The sequence below is a fragment of the Schistocerca gregaria genome, chromosome 6, assembly GCF_023897955.1.
Source record: "Schistocerca gregaria isolate iqSchGreg1 chromosome 6, iqSchGreg1.2, whole genome shotgun sequence".
NCBI classification, from domain to species: domain Eukaryota; kingdom Metazoa; phylum Arthropoda; class Insecta; order Orthoptera; family Acrididae; genus Schistocerca; species Schistocerca gregaria.
Window position 1 is genome coordinate 492,107,916 of NC_064925.1, and position 25,614 is coordinate 492,133,529.

Consider the following 25,614-nt stretch of genomic DNA (forward strand, 5'->3'; position numbering starts at 1 on the left):
CTACTGTCATTAACAAAGTTATTTTATTCTTGTTATACTCCCAGCCATGAATTCCCTGGAAGTCTGCGACAATGACTCTTAAAAAAAAAAGTATCATATGATTTTCAATTGCAGGTACAGGGCAATATCAATCATCACAATACTATTGAGCACGAATCATTCAATTCATGATTATATGGCAATTTCTCACCAGATAAGCTTCATAAAAACCACACATATCTGAATCCCTTTTTAGGTTAAAAAATACTTCTTTGTACCAAAAATGAATGCTTTATCTATTACAACGTGTAATCCTTTTTTTTTCTTTCTATTTTTTGTGTTCATGACACTAGAGAATTCCTCCATTCCCTGCTTACCACTTTTGGGGACAAGCGCTTTTATAAATCCAGGTACATAATACAACTTTATACTCTAAATATTTCCTCAAGGCAATATTATTTTCAACTGAATTATTGTTTTGAAGTCAATGTCAATTCCCATTTTTTACGAACTGGAAATACACAGAGATTTCTTTGTTTGATCAACTACTTCTGCGCCACTTGTTTTTAATAGCACTGACAACAGCTGCTGCTAAAAGTAATTAAACTGGAAAAAAACTACCACTTTTACTATCCCCACCTTGTGTTCATTCTTAGAATGAGCGTCACTGAAGTTAGTTTTGATAAAGGTACTCAACTTTTTGCTACCTTATCTGGCTATCCTGGACCAGAAAAGAATATAAGACATAAAAGTTTGAGTATGGTACCACATCATATAGTATAAAACTACTGCAGCTGGAGAAACAAACCAATGTTTCGGCCACAGTTGCAGTAGCCTTCTTTTTCAGCTACTGGTGCATTCTAGCTATGCAGTGGCCCTTATATTTGTTGTTATTGTTCACTGTGCATGCCATAACGTCATAATATTAAAAAGATAGTTTGTTTTATTGGTCACTTTTATCTCGACCGACTCTGGCCGCGCAAGCCTACGCAATTATATTATAGAATATAATACTTTTAAATGACATCTTTTATACTTTTACATTGAATCAAACAATGGAAACTCCAGATAGGAATATCAATGATGTAGGAAAAGACAGATTGCTACTCACTGTAAAGAAGACACGTCAGGTTGCAGGCAGGCACAATTAAAGCAGTAATCTTGATAGAGGGGAGGAGGGGGTAGTGTTAGTAGTGTAGCGGCAGGGAGAAAAACTAATGCTGTCTGGTGTAGTGTGCAGGGACTATACTGCGAACACACACAGCATCAGGAAGTTGTGGGGCAGGGAGATGGGGAAAAAAGAATAGAAAAGGAGAGGAGAGGAGAGGAGTGGGAAAAGATTGGTGGATGCGTTGGCAGAGGGCTGCAAATAAACAGTCTCCACTCAATCCATTTCCCTCCTCACCCCTATGACACCCAACCTTCTACATGCTCCATAAAATCGCAAACTCAAAAATTATCATTTGAAGGGATGGTATACAAACAATCTGCTGAAAAGCCATGGGTACCTGCATGGAACCCTCCTAAGCCAATCTTTTTATGGGCCATCTAGAGGAGTCCTCCATAGACTTCCGAAACACCAAATCCCTAGCCTGGTTCAGGTTCATTGATGATATCTTCATGATCTAGATTCAGGGCCAAGACACCTTATCTTCGTTCCTTCACAACCTCAACATCTCCCCCCCCCCCCCCCCCCCCCTTCCACTTCACATGGGCCTCCTCAACCCAGAGTGCCACCTTCCTATATGCTGACCACCTGCACTCCGGTGGCTCCATCCGTACCTATGTCCACATTTTGACAGTCGCAATCCCTTCCACACCAAAAAATCCCTCTCCTTGCTACCCAGCTCAGGGTCTCACCAATGCCTTCGCAGACAAGAAGTATCCTCCAGACTAGTCTGCAAACAGATCGTCCGTGCCATTTCCCCTCAAACTCCCAATACCCTCAAGAACCAACCACAAAGGAGTGTCCCCTTCATCATTCAGTACCAACCCAAGCTGGAGCAACTAAACCACATCTTTCATCATGCCGAGAAGTGAGGGAAATCCTACCCGAGATACTTTCCACCCTTCCGAAAGTGGTGTTTCGTCACCCACCCAACCTCCACAACATCCTAGTTCATCTCAAAGCCACTCCCAATCCCAACCCCTTGCCACAGGGATCATATCCCTGTGGAAGATCCAGATGCAAAACCTGCCCAATCCACCCACTCAGCACTTCCTATTCCAGTCCTATCACAGGTTTCTCTTAAACCATCACCGGCCAGGCCACTTGTGAAAGCAGCTATGTCATTTACCAGCTCTGCTGCAATCATTGCACAGCTTTTTATATTGGTATGACTACCAACCAGCTGTCCACCTGGATGAACGGCCACTGCTGAACTGTGGCCAAGAGCAAAATAGACCACCCTGTAGCACAACATGCAGCTGAAGATATTACACTTAATTTCAATGGTCCCTTCATTACCCGAGTGATCTGGATCCTACCCTTCACCACCAGCTTTTTTGAACTGCACAAATGGGAGTTATCCTTATAACAAATTCTCTGCTCCCACAATTATTCCAGCCTCGACCTACGGTAACTACTATCCTCACACCCTCCACTTAACAGTTTCCACCCCCTCTGTCCCCATTCTCATATCCCATCCGTTTATTTGCAGCCCTCTGCCAATGCATCTGCCCATCTTTCCTTGGTCCTCTCCCTTTTTTTGCTCTTTTTTTTCCACTTTCCTGCCCCACGACCTCCTGACACTATACATGTTGGCAGTCTAGTCCCTGCACATTCCTCCAGACAATGTTCGTCTCTCTTCCCACCTGTACACTACTATCGCTTCCCCTTCCTCACCCACTCCAGATTGCTGCTTGCACCCCCAAGTGTGATGTTGCATGCTGGCCAAGTGTGATGTTGCATGCTGGCCTGAGATGCTGGAGTTGGCAGTATTGTACCCATGAAGAGTTTTTTTTTTGTTTTTTGTTGTTTTTTTTTTTTTGCAGGCAAAGGCTGTGGTCGAAAACTATATATGAGTTTCTTAATTGTGCCTGACTGCAACTAGAAAAGTCTTCTTTGCATTAAGTTGCAATCTGTGTTTTCCTACATTGTTGACACTTTTAGATTGGATGTAAGTGAATGAAACAAGGTGAAACAAAGATCAACTGCATTAACAAATTTATTCCCAAAGTGAAATAACAAATTTATATACATATAAACTTTAACAAGATTTTAAACAAACATTTTCTTTCCAATGTTTAACATCATTTTAAAACAAAAATATGGAACTGATTCTACCTGAGTATTCATATTACCTAGGTGTATCTCACTAGCTACAGTTCATAACTAGCTTGCACAATGGACCCTGGAAAGGTGTGATGTGAGGCTGTCAGTGAGTACATTAACACAAGAATAACAGTAGGGAAACACACAGCCTCTGGCAGTGGGTGAGAATTGTCAAAACGAGTATCACAATCTTCAGTTATATAACAGCTTCTTAATCTAGTGAAGAACCTAGGAACCTTTGTAAAATCTCGTCCAAATTGCACCCTGTTTTATGAAAGGGAAGTTCATTTTATATACATAAAAATAGTTTCTAATCTGTAACGTAACAGGTGGTTATTTTTCCTCTGACATTTATAAAACATTACATTTTCATCCATCAAAACGAAGGGTGGGGGGTTAAGCTACACTGATTTGCACAGCAATAATTAAACGGCAAAGAAAAACTGGAGTATAAAAGAAAAAGCAATGTGAAATCGTATTAGCGAGGCACATAAAAAGTAACCATATAAGCAAGTTTTTCAGCACTGGAATGCCCACTGAACTGCAAATATATACTGATAAAGTAGTATCAATCCTATTAAAAGCTGCGAGTATAGTATCACTAATGTAACACTACCTTAGTTTACTCTTCCTTGAGCCAATAAGCTGGGAATGAGAAACAAGAAAATGCAATAACTTACATATTCCTTTCACTATCTTTGGCACTAAATATAATGAAAAGCAATGTAATCCTTTTACTAGTGGTCTGACTCACTGATCCAGAGACCTCACTGCGCTTCCCTCATTACTAATTTGTCCTGCAATTCCCTACAGATTGCAAGATTCACACACAGCAAGTGCTTCAGTGCGTTCCTCCAGTAGCTCCTTGCCAGTAATCGCCAATTTTTCTTTACCAAAATCATCCAGTGGCAGTCCCTGTATCATAAATAAACATTTAAATTTGCATTTCTATGGACTACAGCTCTTACATTAAGGTAAATTGCACAATAAATAAAATATATCTACAGGAACTGTTTTGTGCCTCCTTAGATGACAATCTGACAGTCAAAATTACAACAGTAACATCTCATATCTAGGCATCCAGTCATTTATTGCTTCATTATCAAATGTTATTTCTAAAATTGCAATTTATCTTCAAGTGCCATTGATTTTAATCTTAGATATGCGACTTTCTACATTAGAACTGTACACAAAGGCAAAATATTTTCTAAAAGTATTTCATTCTTTGAATAAACAGCACTCCTCTATAAAAAGTTACATTCTTTGTTGCCTGAAACCACAGATGGGAATAGTTTACAGCAGTTTCTTATCAAACAGAGTTCTGTATCCAAAATTTTTTTTGAAGTGAAAATTCTATCTATTAATAAAGGTTGGAGTATCCACAATATCTTCTCCGTTTTCCCTCCCAGGCCCCTACCTTTTAATACCTACGCCCTGAATGGCCTGACAGACAGTGCTCTTCTCTTCCCCTATCTGTACTCTGCTATCCCTCTTACTTATCCCAACCACTACAGATTGCTATTCATTTGACAGCCACATTCCGGTTGGAGATGCTGGTGGTAGTGGTTGTATGATTGTGTGCACATTTTCTTTGCTGAAAAAGGCTTTGGCTGAACGCTGTAACGTGTAGCTATCTTTTCATTGTGCCTGTCTGCAACTTGAGGTGTCATCTTTATGGTGAGTAGCACTCTCATTTTCGTAGTATAGTTTATAAGTATAGTAAGTGGGAGTGAGAATGAAAGATTGGGAAAGTACCTTTTTTGTACTTCATCTAGCATTAATGTGTTCAAGCAAGTATTAAAGTGAGAGATTCATAGTAAACAACAGCACTGTTTCACAGTCCAGTGCAATCTCGTGACAGTCACAGAAATGAAATACAAACAATGTTAGAGTATGTAGGAGAGCACATGTGTGAAGACTTTTTCTTGTATATAATTTTGTCACACATTAGTAAACTGTTTTAAAGGAAATGTAACCACTCTGATAAAATGATCAATTTTTTCCCATTTCTTTATTAAAAGAAATGAATGTACTGCATTAATAGAATTTTTTTAAAAAATCAATAAAATTTGGAAGTTAATTTTGCGCACCAAACATACAATGCAATTTCACTGAATTATATACAGATCAGTAATACCAAATGCATAATATGCTTAACTTGATAAAATACTTCTATGTATAAACATATCCCAAATGATCAAATGAATATGAGCCAACTACTCAACTTTCAATGATTTCTATGGATTCTTCTGAATGTGGAAAGTCACTAATTCATTTCAACCAACTGTGTAAAGCTATAGTAATGACAACAGAGAGAAGAGGAGATGGTATATTTATTACCAGTTTCCTCAAAATAAAATAAGTATCTATCTCTGCAAATTTATGGAAACCTACTTTTCACAATTAAAAATGCAGCTAGCAACATTTATTCATCTTTATTTCATTTTTAGTCGAAGTTATTAACTAAGTGTGTTTCTCTACAAACAGTGCCAAATTGCAAGATACGATATTAACACTTTCGCTTCTACAGATGTGCGCCCAGCACCTGCGGCATCTTTGGCTATGGCTGCACTGCTTGCCAAATGCTGGTGCCTGTGCTGAGAGATGGCATTGTGGCAATATGAAATACTTAATCTGTTATTTCAAAAACTATTAGATAAAAAAATTGATTTTTGCACATCTTACAATCCAATAGCTTCACTCGTAAATAATTGAATTTCTTTTGTTATCTGTCATACTTAAGGCAGTAAACCAAATTAGGTAAAACACTGGACAGAAAGTTGAGTTTGAAAAGGTAAAAAAAAAGCACCACGTAAACTTTGCATATGGTTGATTTTTGCTCGAACATTGGACGGAATGAAATGTAGTTAACATATCGAAATTTCAGTTAAAATTGAGAGTAGAAGAGTATCTCATTTCAGTCTCAAGTTATTGAATTTTGTATCTGATGGACGATCACACGTGATATGCCCAGTTCTGTCAAAGTGGACTTGCTCACTGCTTCGATATACTTATCAGATTTTAACCTCCATTGTATGCAAGTGACCTGACAGACACAGCTGACATGGTCTTACACCCACCTCCCCAATTAGGTTGTGTGGGTTGCAGAAGAATGTCAAACTATGAATGTAAAATCTGGGACTTTTGAGTGAGTGCAAAAGACACCAGCAAAAAATAGTGACTTAAAATTGGAGTTTTCTTGCACAAATTTACTGCTCAGTAAAATTTATGTACTGGAAACCAACCATTCAGTAATGGTTTCAAAATTTCTATCCTTTATATTTTGTTTCCTGTGTGTTTATAAGAAGGTGTTTTAAGCATCCATTTTGGTATTTTCTGTTTCTACATATTCCCATGAAAGCCACTGATTATATTTAGGGCACTAAAGTTGGAAATACGAGATATAACAGGCGATTTCAAAATCTGTGCCCGTAAGGCTTGCGCTCTCACACAGGATCCTCAGAAGTGGGTTAAGAAAACTATTAGGTCGAAAAATTTCATTTTCTGTACATCTTACAGTCTGATATCTTTGCTTGATAAAAGTACTATTTCTTTTCATTATACACCATAGTTCGTGTGCTGCATCAAATTAACTGAAACACTGCACGAAAGTTTATAAAGATTTTGCAGAGGTATAAACACATTGCGTAAACTTTGTGTATGGTTGTGACTAGCTCATACAGTGAATGAAATGTAGGTAAGATATCGAAAGTTTATTTAAAACAGAGCAGAACAATATCTCATTTGCTCTCGAGTTATTGGGTTTTATATTCAAATGAGGGTTGTGCACTACACACCCATTCCTGTCCTTGCACATCAGAAATCACATTATCACAATCTTCATACCTAATAAATGATTCAAGATATCTAAACGACACTTCTTGCACATGATATAATGCAATGAGGCACATATATTGCATGATAAATACTCTAAGCTTTAACTCATCCGTAGCAGTGACAGTTCAGCAGCTCAGAATGCATACAGACGTTCATAGCACTGTAGGAAAACCAAACTGACACACTTATATATATCCATAACACCTGAGGAATGGTGGAGCAGGATGTGTACAAATGCCCACAGCAGCCAAAGGGTAAATCCAAATTCTTCAATTCTTTAACTATTACCTCTACCATCCCCATTATATCTGTTTTATTTTTAGCCATAACTGAGAGGAGAAAGTGTATTATCAAACAAAGCTACACTGCTCAAGCTTTGTAAGAAAGACACGGATAACTTAATTAACCCTAGCACCACTAAAGGGTGGCAAAAATTGCCCGCAGTATTTGTTTTATTTGTGTACTATATCTATTTGTTGGAGTGAAGAAGCAAGAATTTAGGTAGTTTTAGAAAAATATCTACAGTATGTGCTGTCATGGTTTTATGATTTTTGCAAGTCATTGAAATCTGCCCATTATATTTTACTTAAGTGTGGGCAGTTTTTGTATGCACTATTGTATCAGTTAATTTCTACTGTTCCCTTTTCGTGTCAAGTCAGACGAATGACAATACAGTTCTTCAGATTGGACCTGTGATACATACCTGAGCAATTTCCCATTGTTTGTTTTTTATAGTAACAGGAAAGGAGAAAACAACATCTGGTGGAGCTCCATACGATCCATCACTGATAACACCCATGGATACAACTTCGCCAGGTGCTGTGCCAAACCACAAGTCATGCATGTGGTCAGCAGCAGCTTTTGCAGCAGACATTGCAGAAGACATCTTACGAGCTGAAATGACAGCTGCTCCACGCTTCTGAACTGTCTAAAATACCAAAAGCAGAAATTCAGAACAAGGGATGCAATTTGTTGTAGAATATATAAAACAAACAGGTGAAAATTTTAAATCACTGCAAAACAAAACAAAATTTTTAATTATATATGTACATAATTCAGCAACAAATAATTTGTCTAGATTGATTCACAAAGACTACAGTGATGAAGGAAAGTATAACAGACTGGATGGATGTGAAAGTGAAACAGAATTTCCTTAAATACAAATGCTGTACATTCAAGTGATTGTCACAAAGGTTAACATATTTAAAATATCTCAAAATAATACCTCACAGGCTTTAACAACAATGACAACAACAAACAAACAGCATAAAGTGGTAATTTTATTTGAATAAAAATAGGAATGGGAAAACAGCCATTAAAAACAATTTTGCACTGGAGAAGAAATAAAAACTTTGAGGTTCGCTGATGACATTGTAATTCTGTCAGGGACAGCAAAGGACTTGGAAGAGCAGTTGAATGGAATGGATAGTGTCTTGAAAGGAGGATATAAGATGAACATCAACAAAAGCAAAATGAGGATAATGGAATGTAGTCAAATTAAGTCGGGTGATGCTGAGGGAATTAGATTAGGAAATGAGACAAAGTAGTAAAGTAGTTTTGCTATTTGGGGAGCAAAATAACTGATCATGGTCGAAGTAGAGAAGATATAAAATGTAGACGGGCAATGGCAAGGAAAGTGTTTCTGAAAAAGATAAATTTGTTAACATCGAGTATAGATTTAAGTGTCAGGAAGTCTTTTCCTAAAGTATTTGTATGGAGTGTAGCCATGTATGGAAGTGAAACATGGATGATAAATAGTTTGGACAAGAAGAGAATTGAAGCTTTAGAAATGTGGTGCTACAGAAGAATGCTGAAGATTAGATGGGAAGATAACATAACTAATGAGGAAGCATTGAATAGGATTGGGGAGAAGAGAAGTTTGTGGCACAACTTGACCAGAAGAAGGGATCGGTTGGTGGGACATGTTCTGAGGCATCAAGGGATCACCTATTTAGCATTGGAGGGCACCGTGTAGGGTAAAAATCGTAGAGGGAGACCAAGAGATGAATACACTAAGCAGATTCAGAAGGATGTAGGTTGCAGTAGATACTGGGAGATTAAGAAGCTTGCACAGGATAGAGTAGCATGGAGAGCTGCATCAAACCAGTCTCAGGACTAAAGACCACAACAACAACCCACTTTAGAGGTTTAAATGAAATTTGGATATTCCTACAGAGTGCAGGAGTCTGCCAAGAACAAAGCCTTCAACTTTGGTTTGAAATTTCAGTTTCAATTTTTGCAGCAGTGAGTTGAAATGGACATGCTCCCTATATGTATATCATTTCTAATACTCATGTAAATAAAATAGAAAGAAACTTCCACATGGGAAAAATATAATAAAAACAAAGATTCCAAGACTTACAAAGCGGGAAACCGCCGGCAGACAGGCACATGAACAAACACACACACACACACACACACACACACACACACACACACACACACACACAGAATTACTAGCTTTCGCAACCGATGGTTGCTTCTTCAGGAAGGAGAGGGAAAGACTAAAGGATGTGGGTTTTAAGGGAGAGGGTAAGGAGTCATTCCAATCCCGAGAGCGGAAAGACTTCCCTTAGGGGAAAAAAAGGACAGGTGTACGCTCGCGCGCGCGCCCACACACACACACACACACACACACACACACACACCCATCCGCACATGTGCGAGTGTACACCTGTCCTTTTTTTCCCCTAAGGGAAGTCTTTCCTCTCCCGGGATTGGAATGACTCCTTACCCTCTCCCTTAAAACCCACATCCTTTCGTCTTTCCCTCTCCTTCCTGAAGAAGCAACCATCGGTTGCGAAAGCTAGTAATTCTGTGTGTGTGTTTGTGTGTTTTGTTCATGTGCCTGTCTGCCGGCGGTTTCCCGCTTGGTAAGTCTTGGAATCTTTGTTTTTATTATATTTCTAATACTCATCATCGTCAGTATCTATATCTTTCAAATACAGGCATATTGTTAAATAATATCGAGAAATAGATGCATGTCAGTGTCAACAAAAGAACCCTCAACTTCTTACACAGTGGAATACATGACATTCATGAATGACAACTACATATTTATTTATTGGTCCTTTTTATCTACAACTAGCTTTTGTCTGCAACGTTGTTCCCTTGGATTTTGAATCCATGCGAATTTTTAAAAATCCTGAAGCTCATTATTGGTGAGATACACGGATATATGAAAACTGAAGATGAAGCTATCAAAAGGGCACATCGGTTAACAACTGATGTGTTTGTATATTCGAAGTATGAAATACCAATGGATTGTTTTGAGGAAGGCATTACTACTCCTCGACAAACTTAACTATGATAATAGTTGCATTTATTCAAGAATGAATTCAAGAATGTTTACGGATCACAGGATTTAGCTGTTAACATCATTATCATGATAAAAAATATCCTGATTTATTTAGTTTAGTTTTATAAAACTTTTGCTGTTCCAATTTCTTTCTTCGCCTATAATGAAATGATTCTTACACAAAACTGAGTCGATTCGTATAGAAATTTTTTTGCCAATTTTACTCATTTTCATAGACAACTCATGCTTGACCAAAAAATTGATTATGGTCAAATTTCTTTTCACAGAAAAGCACCTAAAGATTCCTAAGACAGTTTCCCTGTATCTCCTAGTATTCTGATTTCCCCTTACTGACCCAAGTTAAATGAAACACACTGTATGCAAAGATAAATTGGCCATATCAAGATGGAACATACAAGATTTTGAGTTAAAACCTCCAACAATACAACTGTGAAAACCACATCCAATTTCGTGCAGTAGTTTTTGTGTGATGCACGTAAAAATATACATACATACACGCAAACAGACAAAAATTCTTAAAAATAATTGTCTTGGCTCGCATTCCTATTGTGAAGATCCCTCATATTAAGTTTTCTTAAATATCTCCTATGTACAGACAGTAGTAGGTTACAATTTTATTAAATGTAGAGATTACTGTTCCAGATACTAGACAAGTCAATAACGGCATTTACATAAGTAATTCATTTAAGAACTGTACATATTAAGCTTAGCACAAAAAATGCTCCTGTTGTAGTATGAAACAGGCAAATATTTTCCTGTTTAGAAGGCTCTGACAGAAAAGTCAGGAACCAGCTGCCTCCATCCTCATTCCACCTTCACCAAAATTTTTGACATGCAGATATATTCACGTTCTTAATACAGAACACACTAGTCTCTCATTGTAGTTATGCTTTCATACTCAGCATCTCCCTCTCACTGCCACTGTCTATATGTGTCTCTTTACCACTGTCTCCTTTGTATCCATTGATTTATAGTATATCCCACTGCCATTGTCTCCCCTCTCACACTGTCTCCTTTTGTCTTTCTTTCCCTTTGCCCTGCCTCTACCACATCTCAGCAACTCAAAAATTCTAGAGGTTCCAACTTACTTTTTCCTCTACACCAAAGTGTTTAAAATTTTGGTCAAAAACACACCCTCCACCATACCTGTGTGTTAAAGTTCACTGATCTGGAATGATGCAGAACATACCTCCCCCACCTACATATGGTCTCCACTCATTCATATTTTTCATTTCATTAGCTCTCACTGCTGCTATTCCTTCCTCTCTCACTCTCTTGGTATTTTCTCTCTTCCACCGCACTGTCTCTCCGCTTCTCTCTTTCAGCACAAGAAAGTGTGAACATGTTCATACTGCAAAATTTTTGGCATCAAAGGCAGAATGAGGACTGAGGCAGCTGATTTTCTGTCCAAGACTTTTAAAGAGGAACATATCTGCCTTTTTTGTGCTCCAATAGGAGCATTTTTCACCCGGCTACCTTCTTTTTCGCAGCTAAAGCAGGGTGTGCTGCTTACATATAAAAGAATTCTATAGATCTGTCAAGTTTTTATATACTTCACAACATTCACACATATCAAAAGAAGTTTTGCATCACCCCGGTTTGATAGATGTTGACTGTGGATACTGTATCACAGACACATCCTTTTGACTGTGCAGAGATGTCACTAAACCCGCCCAAAGATGTAAACAACTATGAATAAGCAGCACCTACTAGATGGAGGGGGTATGACAGCCAATCAGTTCCAGTCATGCCACCAGGAAGGAGGTACACTGCTCGTATTGTCTGTGGTTCAACCATACCTAGACAGTCAATATCGCAGTTCGATTGCGCCCGCATTGTTACTTTGTGCCAGAAAGGACTCTCAACAAGGGAATTGTCCAGGGGTCTCCGAGTGAACCAAAGCAATGTTGTTCGGCCAGAGGAGATAAAGTGAGACAGGAATTGTCTATGACGTGCCTTGCTCAAGCCGCCAAAGGGCTACTAATGCATTGGATGACCACTACCACAGATTGTGGCTCTGAAGAACCCTGACAGCAAGGCCAGCATGTTGAATAATGCTTTTCGAACAGCCACAGGACATCGTGTTACGAGTCAAACTGTGCGCAATAGGCTGCACGACGCACAACTTCACTCTCGACATCCATGGCGAGGTCCATCTTCGCAACCACAACACCATGCAGTGTGGTACAGATGGGCCCAACAACATGCCGAATAGACCACTCAGAATTGGCATCACATTCTCTTAACCAATGAGTGTCGCATTTACCTTCAACCAGACAATCGTTGGAGACATGTTTGGAGGCAACCCGGCAGGCTGGGTGCCTTAGGCACAATGTCCAGTGAGTGCAGCAGGATGGAGGTTGCCTGACATTTTGAGATGGCATTAAGTGGGGCTGACATACACCGCTGGTGGTCATGGAAGGCACCTTAATGGCTGCATGATACAAGAATGCCATCCTCTGACTGATAGTGCAACCTATCAGCAGCATATTGGCGAGGCATTCTTTTTCATGGACGACAATTCGTGCCCCCATTGTGCACATCTTGTGAATAACTTCCTTCAGGATAACGACATCGCTCTACTAGCGTGTCCGACATGTTCTCCAGATATGACCCGTATCAAACATGCCTGGGATAGATTGAAAATGGCCATTTACTGACAACGTGATCCACAAACCACTCTGAGGGATCTACACCGAATCACCTTCAGAGTGGGACAATCTGGACCAATAGTGCCTTGATGAACTTGTGGAAGTATGCCACGACAAATGTAGGCATGTATCAATGCAAGACGACATGCTACTGGGTATTAGAGGTACTGGTGTGTACAGCAATCTCGACCACCACCTCTGAAGGTCTTGCTGTATGGTGGTACAACATGCAATGTGTGGTTTTGATGAGCAATAAAAAGGACGGAAATGGTGTTTATGTTGATCTCTATTCCAATTTTCTGTAGAGGTTCTGGATCTCTTGGAACTGAGGTGATGCAAAACGTTTTTTGAAGTGTGTACCTTGACACATATACACAATAAGTATGCCTCAGACAAGGTTAATACAAAATCGTTTGCTTAATATTGTCTTGGATACTTTGCTCATTGATCGCAATTCACCAAAAATGCCCGGCTAACGATTTGTGTCTTAAGCAAAAGTTATTGGACTTCTTTATTGAATTTGCCAAAAATTATGTAAAACTGGAAAGACTTCAGCCATTTTAAATTCTTATCAGGGACGTTAAGACCCTTTCTAGCCCATTTTTTGACACTGTAGTACCGCTTTGGATGTATTTGTTGAATCGTCATTTTTATCTGTTTTCCGTCTTTCCCTTAATCGCTCTTAATTCGTGGAGGCATGTACCGTCTATGCAACTAAATAAAGGCAGTTTGTTCGTTGCCATACGCGTTTCACTTATTTTATTATGGGAAGCATCAGTTCCCATTATACGGAGAGGGTACGTCAAAGTTTTACTGGTAAAATAAGTGGTTACATCACAACCCCTACAATAACCTTACAACCTTGCCAAGTGTTCACTATGACAGTTAAAATTACATTTACACCCCACACTGAATATTACTTGCATATTTTAGCTGCTGAAGTACAGTAACTATGAACATATGAAAAGGATAATGATATAAAAAAAATAGTTTCAAGGTTCCTCAAGAACATCGTCTAAAGAACATATGGTAAAAATTTCGATGATTTGCCACAAACAGAAATAACAGATGTGACCACACCCCACAATTGGTACTTTTCGTACCCAAAAGTGTAGTTTTTCAGAGTTTTCTCGGGACGCCCTTTTATAAGCTGCCGAAGGTCCACACTAAACCACATCTAATGCAAAAGAACCAACAGATTTCTTCCACTTCCTGGGTTGGAAGAAGTGTGTGGTGTTCAAATTTCGACTATGTACTATAGGATAGTTACAGTATGCCCGTTGTTCTGATACGCATACAAATGGCTGCTAAGACCAGGGTTATCCAAAACACTTTACCTTTTATCTCTGATCAATAGAAATCAAGATATGACCTGACAAATCACATTTTTGGATGCACCTTTTTGGACCATTCAGCGCTAGCACTTACCAATTATAACATCGAAACTAAAATATTTTAAAACTAATTCCTTTTCATAAATTTTAACTTTAAATATAAATACTGTGTATAAAATTATAGGAAAGTTTTTAGAAAAGCAACTGAGATAATACTGACCTGTCCAACAGTCCAAAAATAATACTGGTATCTACAACAACAGTTGAGGGAAAGTAATGCTAGAGGAGGACATTCCATTACACTTTGAAATCCATTTTGTTGCCAAATAATTTATATTATATGAAAAAACCATTCATACATGAAATGGTGTTGATCACACTCAATAGTTTTGCAACATGCCATAAGACCAGGCTAAGTCAAAATAAACAAAAAACAATTTTAGAAGAAGATTAATCCAGTGCGTGCTGGTAGAATGTATCTCTTGTTGAATCAACTCAAGTAACAGGAACCTTCCATAAGGACATGGCTACCAATGGCAGACAAACTGAATGTTGATAAACTAAGGTACTGATGACTGGGCAAAATGGAAATGCACATATTTAAGTTGTTTTCTTTATATAAACTCTGGGACATTATTAATGGCATGTGTGAACATGTATTGTTGCCATGGGAGCCAACAAGTGAGCAAAAGGCAGTGTACAGAAAATGGCAGAAAGATGATGTGAAACCAGCAAATCAGATAGCAAATGTGTTAAGTAAACCAGTTGCTGAATTTGTGACTTGATGCCTTAATGCTGAAGAAACATGGGACAAATTATGTGCACGACTTGAATGTAGCTGCACCCAACATTTACACATAATTGAAATCATTTTCAGGTAAAGCAAGTTTAAACAGGAAGATAATAGTACACATGTAGGTAAGCTGCAGAAGTTGTCCGATGATCTAAATGACAAATTAAGGAAACATTAAGAGAAAACACTGCCTGAGAGATTATCAAATGGCTGAATTTTTCTAATTTTCTCATGCACATAATACTACTAGAAAAACAGGAGTTCGGATTAACATATTGAAAATCTTTGTGCTACCATAGTGAATTGCGTGAACAAAACACCATGGAAGGAACTACATTCGTCATTTCTAATGCACAAAAAAGTAACGAAATAATCATTGTATGAAGATTTCGAGAGAGAGAGAGAAATTTCCTGTGTGTGTGTGTGTGTGTGTGTGTGTGTGTGTGTGTGTGTGTGTGTGTGTGTGTGTGTGTGTGTGTACTGCAGGGGGGCATTTCTTTTCAGGCGGAGCAGCTGCATATAATAGCTGCAATTTAATGTGACTATAAAAGCGTCAGGATTCAGGAAAAGTCAGTGGTACCACAGATGTGACAAGCTACGTAGAAAATGGGCTGTACTTGTTAGGCCAGACAAGAGCAATCCATGAAAAATTTGGTAATCAAAATAAACAACACATCAAGAAAATCTTGAAGGAACTGATATCAGAATAGAAGATTGAAATGACGAATTTTACAATGGAAAGAGACACAAAATACCATTCAAACAACAAGTAAACTACTCCATGGTTACTGGCGACTTAATCCATGCATATGTCAACATATTGTTGAGTCTAGAGTTGCCTGGAGGTCCTCAATATTAAACATTTTTAAACATGATTTAATTAAAATTTGCCGAATTACGTTATGCTGAAATAATTTTTTAACGAAGCTCAAACTAATGGACATGCTGTTAACATGTTAGATGTGATAAGAGGCAAATAATTCAATAACAAGGGTATTAAGAAACTGTTCATTGATGATTGACCAAACTTACTGATTTTTTCACTCTACATCCCTGAACAAAATGGTGTGAGAAAACGAACTTTAACAATTGCTGAGGTTACACATTTGATGGTAAATGCAAGTAACCCGCAGAGAGTATTACGGAAATGATAGATTGCAAAGCACCATATAGCAGAGATGTTGAGTTGCAGATAGACACAACGAAAAGATTGTCAAATAAGCTTGCGACCAAATAGGCCTTCATTGAAATTAACCCCCCCCCCCCCCCCCCCCCCACACACACACACACACAAAAGGCGGCTAGGGCAGGGGATGGCGTGGAATAGCAGGGTATGGGTGAGAGACAGTAAAGCACTGCTTATGAGAGCATACAGGGATGAAGTGAAGAGAGGGTACGGCAGCTAGGTGCAGTTGGGAGGTTAGACATTTGGGGGAGGGGGCAGTGGAAAAGGAGGAAGTAAAAAGACTGTGGGTACATTGGTGAAATAAATGGCTGTACTGTTATGGAGTGGGGATAGGTGGATATAGGACAATGACTAACTAATGTTGAGGCCAGAAGGATTACAGGAATGTACGATATACTGCAACTGGGTGGTCCAGCTATTTCTTGGTCTCAGTTTGTCGGTGGCCATTCATGCAGGCAGACAGCTTGTTGGTTGTCACGCACAGTGGTTGTAGCTTAGCTTGTAGATCACACAATTGGTTTCACAGGTAACCCTGTGTACAATGAGATAGGAGATGCTTGTGACCGTCTGAGTACGTGGTGGTGGGAGGATGTATTCTACAGGTCTTGCACATAGGTCTATTACAGGGATATGAGTCATAAGGCAAGGGGGTGGAAGCAGTGGTTGTGTAGGGAAGGATGAAGATATTGTGCAGGTTCAGTGGGTGGTGGAATACCACTGTGGAAAGGGTGAGAAGGAAAGTGGTTGGGTATTCTTTACCCCTATCCTTCCCACACCTCCTGCAGTGTGGAGAGGGATACACTCAGAACCAATCCCCGAGAGACCAAAGTCCCGTATACATATTGGTAGCTGCAGGTTGAACCTGCCCAGACGTGGAACACTGCAAGGGATAGGTAATTGTAGATCAAAATTGTAAGCTGCTCTGGAAGCCCTATCATACAGTGCTCTTGCACTGAAAAAGCTTTGGGGGGTAATAAAGATAACCATTGTCAGTTTCTTTGATCAAGAACTGCTGCTCCTTACAAGAAAGTGATGAACTGTTGTCAACTGATGAGCCATTCCCAAAGCTATACTTCGAGTCTTAATACTTACAGTTGGAATAAGTAGTGAATCAACTTAACATGATATTTACAAAGAACAGAAAGGGAGGGAGAGATGTACATGATTAGTGGTTGATGAATAAATACACTTTTCATGTAAGGTGCACAGGCCTTTCCTATGATGCCTAACATCCAATGTTAACCAAAGTAGTCAATCACATGTACTGCAGGAATATTGCATATATGCATGTGATCATATTTATAATAGCACGTGTTTCAACAGCTTTCTCCTGTGATGCTTACATGTTTACCATAAGTTTTTTCCACAAAAAAAAAACCAGCAATAAATACATTACATAGACTGTACAACTACAATTTATTCATTTCTTGTACAAAGATTTTTGTGCTGAGCATTCTGTTGTATTTAAGTGTCACAAAACATCGAAATTCATCCGTTTTTGCTTTAGGAATTTCATTTTGATACATGTATGTGCGAGTAGAGATTTCAAGTAGTTCTACGATATTTGTTATGTCCTTTGTATACCTATGTAGAATTTCTACTGAACATTCTATTTTTGCTGCTTTCTGTTTTTGGTTTTGTGGGTACATGTAAAATGAAGCCTGATTGCTCCAACAGTCCCAGATGTGTTACTCAAACCTTATTCTGAGATTTCTACCTGTCTGTCCAATGTAAAATTTCCAGCAACTGAGGCCAGGGATTTTGTAAATCCATGCATTAAAAAATATATAAATAAATAAATAAATAAATAAAGATTTTGGCTTTTCCCGGTTGAATTTTTGTTTTCAAATTATTATTGGTACGGGCTAGTTTTTCTCATCTTTTTGAATAGATTGTTCAGTTCTTTTCAAATTTGACCGATGTATAGTGCTGTGATGTACGTAGGCTTATTTTTAATTCCTTCCTCTTTTTTTAGGATTATTTCTTTATGTATGAAGAATGTTTTTGCTTGTGTGTACTGCTCATATAGTCTGAGCACCACTGTGTGGTTGAAAGCATTCTTTTGTGCTATGCATTGCAATGCTTTTATTTCCTTTTGTATGGCATCTGTATCAAGCAATAAGTTTGTGATTCTATTAACTATGGATCTGAAGAACACATATTTACGCGAATCTGGATGATGGGAGTGATTGTTTATGATAATGTCTGCTGTGATGGGTTCCTTACATATATGAAACCTCAGTTGTTATGTCTCACTGTTAAGTCTTGAGAGTTTATGAACTTGTTTTGTTCTCCTTTGACTGCTCTTGAGTGTGTGTGTGTGTGTGCTACTTAATTGTTGTGGACTATTTGTATGTTATTGTCATTACCATTTACCAGTAATAGTGTGCCATTCACATATTGGAGGTGATAGATAATTTTGTCTAAAGTGGGCAAACTCAAACTGAAAAATTTCTCTTCTGATACATCAATTAATATTTCTGCAATTGTGTCTCAATTGACAATTGCTACTTCATCATACTGTCTGTAAATTTTATTCCAGAATTGAAAATAATTGTGTGACAAGGTGTGCCATTAATAGTTCTAATGTCTCATATGCTTTGATGATAGATATTTCCCACTGTGTATGAGGATTTTCTTTATAATCTCTATTTTTCCAGTTAATGTGTATCTGTGTAGAAGGCGGTTATATGGAGCGAAACAAATTTTCCTTCCTGGGGGACTTATGTCTGATTCTGTGGACTAATATATATTAGGAGAGCTGTTTATTGTTTCTTTTTTATTATTTGTATAAATCTGTGGGGCTTTCTATGCAATTAATACACACAGAAAAATTACCAATAGTACAAGAACAGAGATGATCAAAAATAATCTCTAGGAAGCAATAGTGTGACACGTCGTAACATCAGGGACGTAAAGCAAACTATTAACATACTGTATATGTAAGCCATATACTTTAATATTATACTATACTGGAGCATAAACTAAACAACCATTAACATAGACATATACTCATGTAGCACAATATATTGTGGCATAAGTTGTAAAACAAACTACTCACATAGAAGTAAGCAATGTACTTTTAACATATAATATTACAAACAATTGTACCATCATTGCAGAATTGTTTCAACACGGCAATAATTGCCGAAACAAGTTTGTCACATAAATATGAGGTGTGAGAGAGAATAAGACCGATTTTTTTATCCACCAAAGTTTCCCTTCAGCAGCTATAAACCAGCGAAGTCATTGTTCCCAGACTTAGTAGCAGTACTGAACAGCTTCAACTGGTAGTGTCTTTAACATGACTGTCACATTCTTTTTTGGGGGAACAAGGATTCAAACTGCGTCTGGCCATCCTGATTTAGATTTTCAGTAATTTTCCTAAACTGCTTCAGGCAAATACCAGGGTGGTTTCTTTGAAAGGGCACAGCAGATTTCCTTCCCCATCCTTCCCTCATCCAACGGGATTGACAACCTCGCTGTTTGGTCCCCTCTCACAAATCTTACAGCCAACCAACCACATTCTTTTGAATGTTCCCCAGAGCCTCAAAATGATGTCCTTTTAAGACAATGCTCAATTTTTGGAAAAAGGAAATTTCACAAGGACTTGGATCAGGCGAACAGAAGGGAAGCGGAACAACAGGAATGCTTTTTGAGGCCAAGAATTCCATGGTGGATGTGGCTGGTTGACATGAGGTGTTCTCATGATGCAGTATCCACTTGGCTCCAATGTCTGATCTCACTCGATTCACCCTTTTCTTGGGCGTTTCCAGGACTTCTTTGTGAAACACTTGTTGACAGTTTGTTCTGGAGGAAATAATTCTTTATGTGCGGTACTCATAGTGTCAAAAAAGCAAATCAACATTGTTATGATCTTTGATTTGCTCATTCGAGATTTGTTCAGTCGAGGAGATGTTCCAGTGTGCCATACCTCATGTTGCCACTGTGAGAATCATACTCAAAAATCCATGTTTCATCACCTGTGCTTACACAATCTAACCATTTGGCCACTGGTAATCCTCTCAAGATCAATGTATGCATTGCTTCAACTGTCCTTCTGCTCAGCTGTGAGTTTTTCGGCACTATTTTGGCACAAACATTTCGCAGGTGCAAAATTTCAGTCAAAATTTTATGTATGGTGGAAGTATTTACGTTTAAATGGTTACCCATCATCCTTATTGTTGTATACCTGATCTCAAGAGAGCGCGCGCGCGCGCGCGCACACGCGCACACGCACACACGCACACACGCACACACGCACACACACACACACACACACACACACACACACACACAATGTTTTTGCTGGTTTTTAAAGTTGAAGATCTCCCTGAAGGAGGTTCATCTCCGAAGTATTCTTGGCCTTCCGACAATGATTTGTGCCACTGAAAAACTTGTGCTAGTGATAAGGAATGTTCCCCACAGTCCTGCTTCAACTTTTCAAATGTCACAGTTGCACATTTCCCAAGTTTAACATAAAATTTAGTTTCATAATGGTGCTCTACATTCTGCTGCTCCATTTTAGTAACAACAGCAAAAACACAATTTCATTGATGACTCTCTCAGAAATACTGTGATGGCTGTACAGAGCTGAAACTTTGAGTGAGCATCTGGAAGGGATAACTACACCTGCCTACACAAGCAGAACAACACTGCTTCGGTCGCAGTGTTGTTGGTCTCATTACTTTTCTCACGCACCTCATATAACGAGTTAATAAAGTGTCAGTTCCAGCGAAAGCTTGGCAAAATATATATAAACTTAAATATGCTCTATCCATAACCAATCCATAAGATATGGAATTCGTTTTCTTCATTACTGACTAATACACTGGTGGCAGTGCCAGATTTCCCACAGTTAACATGAAGATTTTGTGAGAGCCTCAGTAATTAATGATGCAGGCAATCATCCAAAATTATTCACACAAGTTTAAACAAAGCTTAATTATGGTAATAGGTTCAACTCACTTGGATCAGAGCCCTATCGATGTACTGCCACCAAGTCTTATAATTGTGCTGTATTTGTTATGCAGTTGTCATGGGATTCTGATATGCAAATACACAGATGGTGGTAGTACCACACACACACACACACACACACACACACACACACACACACACACACACAGGGTATAAAAGGGCATCGCACTGGCAGAGCTGTTCTTTGTATACTCAGTTGATTCATGTGAAAACATTTCTGATGTGGTTAATGGCCACACGACAGGAATGGTAGTTGGAGCTAGGATGTACGAGACATTCCAGTTTGGAAAGCATTACGTAATTCAATATTCTTAAGACCCAGTGTCAAATGTGTGCCGAGAACACCAAATTTCAGGCACCACCTCTCATCATTGACAATGGTCTTCACTTAATGACAGAGCAGAGACATTTACATAGAACTGTCTGTGCTAATAGGTAAGCAAGACCATGTGACATAACAATAGAAATCAATGTGGGACATACAATAAACATATCCATCAGGACTGTGTGCAAAATCTGGCATTAATGGGCTATGGCAGCAAACAACTAGATCGAGTGTCTTTGCTAACAGCATGACATTGCATGCAGTGTCTCTCCTGGGCTCATGACAATAGCAGTTGGGCCCTAGACTGGAAAACTGTGGGCTGGGCAAATGAGTCCCAATTTCAATTGGTAAGAGCTGTGGTGGGGACCGCATGAAGCCATGGACTTGAGTTGTCAACAAGGCACTGTAAGCTGGTGGTGGCCACATAATGGTGTCTTTGGGTGGAATGAACTAAATCCTCTCGTCCAACTTAAGCTATCACTGACTGGAAATGGTTATGTTCGGCAATTTGGAGACCATTTTCAGCCACTCATGGACTTTATATTCCCAAACAATGAAATTTTTATGGATATAATATGCCATGTCACTAGGCCACAATTTTTTGCGACTGGTTTGAACATTCTGGACAATTCGAGCAAATGATTTTGTCACCCAGACCACCCAACATGGGACGTAATCAAGAAGTCAGTTCGTGCACAAAATCCTGCTCCAGCAACACTTTCACAATTATGCAGGGCTATAGTGGCAGCAGGGCTCAATATTTTTGCATGGGACTTCCAACAACTTGCTGTGTCCTTGGTGCAAGTTGCTGCACTGTGCTGGGCATAAGGTGGTCTGACACGATATTAGAGCGCATCCTATGACATCCCACTGTATACTGGATATGCTCTAGGATGTCTTTAACAAAATCAAAACTAACTGAAAAATACCTTAAAACACAAACTACTTACAGCTTTCATATCCTGGATGATAAATGAAAATCTAAACTCTTTCAATCTTGTGCAGCAGGCTGTTGTATATAAAGCTACAAATAACGGCAAGCTCTAACTGTCAAAATAGTAATCTTACCGTCACAAAGTCTCCTTGCAGCCAAGCATCGTCTTTGACAGCTTCATATACAGGCACAGGTGCACCTTTTCCAATGTCAGCTGTGGCATTACGTGCATCAGGAAACTGTGTGGATGAATGATTTCCCCAAATAATAACATTGCGAACAGCTGATACACCAATCCCGAGGCGTGCTGCAATCTGGGCTTTTGCACGGTTTTGATCTAATCTTGTCATAGCTGAGAAATTCTGGCGTGGGATACTTGGAGCATATTTTGAGCAGATTAACGCATTAGTGTTAGCTGGATTACCGACCACAAGCACCTTAACTGATTTTTTGGCGTATTTGTCGAGTGCTTCACCCTGTACTTTGAAGATACGCACATTTGCAGACAGCAGATCTGTAAAAAAAAACCAATTAACACTAAGTCTGTGCAGATATCACATTTCCAAGGAAATTTCAGTCTTTACACTTCCATAATATAAAGCCTTGGAACACTTTTTAAAACTGTTTCAGGAGATGATCACATTTAATTTTTAAGATAAAATAACTCCTTCATTCACTAGATCACATTGTCTTATTACTAACTACTGACAGGGTAAAGTGTTAAAGTAAATTCAGGAGTTATATCATCACGAGACCAGGCTTTATTATTGAGCGACTATCCTGGAACCTGGTACTAGTTGCAGCCTATGTAATGGCTTTCAAGGGCAATAATAATTTGATTTTCAATATCTCTTGAAATTACGACCAAATTTAAACTACTGTAATAATCTATTCATTAAGAGGTATAATCCTATGTTAAAAGCTGAACGCAATAAGACAAGTTTTACAGTTGGAAACAGTGTGTCCTGAGGCACCATAACACACAGCATGTTAATATCTGGACTTTATTCTCAAGTACTTGACAATGAGAGCACTTAAAGAGTTCCAACAAATTTCAAGCATAATTTCACACCTTTTTTGAGCTTTTTCTCACTTACATGTTTTACATGAAATGTGCAACACGATACGTTGTTTGTAAAGTAATCAGAAGATAGAATCTTTGTACATGAGAATTTGATTTTTTAAACAACTCGGGGTTTACTAACAGCAATCTACACTATCACAAATATAAGACTACAGTATATATCTCTAAATCCAAGATGAGATTTTTTCACAAAATTTCAAGTCCAGAAGTAGGGGGTCATCCTGCATTTATGTCATAAAATGTGGAGCTTTTCTTTTCTTTACCAAATAGAACCTCGAGCTTTCATTAACCTGTAATTCTTATCGCTGTCATGCTTACCGTTTTAACCCTGAACATATACTTGCACATGCACTTTGAACATTGTTGTACAATAGCAGGAAGTGTTTGCTGTGGTAATATTTTTATGAGTTGCTTGACTTTGGGATCCTACATCTAAACTGTACAGTAAAGTGCGTAATGGATCATGGTGTGGAACAATGTTGTTTAACGTTAAATGTTTCAGCAAAATTTCAAAAACATGGTTGTTCAGTATGCAGAAGCAACAGACAACTGTGTGGCTATGAGGAAATATCGAGTCACAGAAGCCAATGTTTGCAGGTGGCAAGAGGACAAAATACATCTAAGAAATGTGAAGTCTACCAAGAAAGCTTTAAGTGGCAAACAGAGAGGACATTTCATAAATAATGAAATGGAAGTGGTGGCATTTCTGTGTGAGAAATGTAAAGAAGAAACAGCAGTTTCCTGCGATGTCATACAAAATAAAGCATGTTATTTTGCACAGGAATGCAGGATCCAATTTAAATCCAGCTCTAGGAGGTGCACAAGGATGATGCGACACAATGGATGTCTGTGACGATGTCCAGCAGCCCATGCTCAGCATCTTCCAGCATTCTATGTGGGGAAGTTGGTCGAGTATCAGACGCACTATAAGACTGAGAAAGTAACATGTTTATTTCTTAGGGCAAATCATAAATGCTGACAACGCTCCTGATTATTTCGACATGCCATCCAGGACAACAGTTGAAGGGAAAGGCACCAAAAGTGTATTGGTTCACACTACGAGCATTGATGAGTTGTGAAACAGCACAATGTGTGTGCTTGCTGATGGAACAAAGGTGTGTTGCCAAAGAAAAGGAGGGATGACCAATGAATTGGTTATAAATTGTACAGTCTCGAGCAGGAAGCCAGGTTCTCTTCTAAAGAATTGGGAGATGCTGATCCTTGATGCTTTCAGGGCACCTGACACCAACAGTGAAAGCAGAAATCCCAAAATTAAATGCACATCTTGCCATTCCAGGAGGCATGACTTTGCAACAAGTTTTAGATGTGGCGGTGAATAAGCCATTTTAATACTATCTGAAGCAGCTGTGCAGCAACTAGTTGCTTCAAGGAGGTCAAGCCCTGACCCCTACCGGAAAGTTTACGACGTTTCAGCAACTCTAATTGCAGAATGGATCCAGATTGCTTGGACATCCACATCCCGCGCATCAACTGAATGACTTAAAGATGTGCTGTGCAACAAATGCATTACATGGGTATGAAGGTCACATACTATAGAAAGAAATGCGTGACAACCATGACGGGGGATATCTGTATCTGATTAAGGGAGGTATTTACCTGATTTGTGTACCAGCACTTTTATTGGTTCCTTCAGTTACCAGTAATAAAATAACCATTCATAAGAAACTTCCTGGCAGATTAAAACTGAGTGCCGGACCGAGACTCGAACTCGGGACCTTTGCCTTTCGCAGGCAAGGTACTGGTGAAATTAAATCTGTGAGGACAGGGCGTGAGTCGTGCTTGGGGAGCTCAGTCAGTAGAGCACTTGCCCACGAAAGGCAATAGGTCCTGACATCGAGTCTCGATCCAGCACACAGTTTTAATCTGCCAGGAAGTTTCATATCAGCACACACTCCAC

General features: G+C 38.9%; 1 protein-coding gene across 1 annotated transcript in view; it reads right to left on the minus strand.

The window, feature by feature from the left end:
• Positions 1-3,128: 3,128 nt before the first annotated feature.
• LOC126279081 (malate dehydrogenase, cytoplasmic) overlaps positions 3,129-25,614 on the minus strand; it is a 32,501-nt gene continuing 10,015 nt past the window's right edge. Inside the window, exons 3-5 of the mRNA XM_049979541.1 lie at positions 22,747-23,126; positions 7,794-8,018; positions 3,129-4,168 (exon numbers count right to left, since the gene is read on the minus strand). Of these exons, the coding sequence (XP_049835498.1) occupies positions 4,061-4,168; positions 7,794-8,018; positions 22,747-23,126 (713 nt within the window). The 3' untranslated portion in view covers positions 3,129-4,060. The remainder of the gene's footprint in view (positions 4,169-7,793; positions 8,019-22,746; positions 23,127-25,614) is intronic.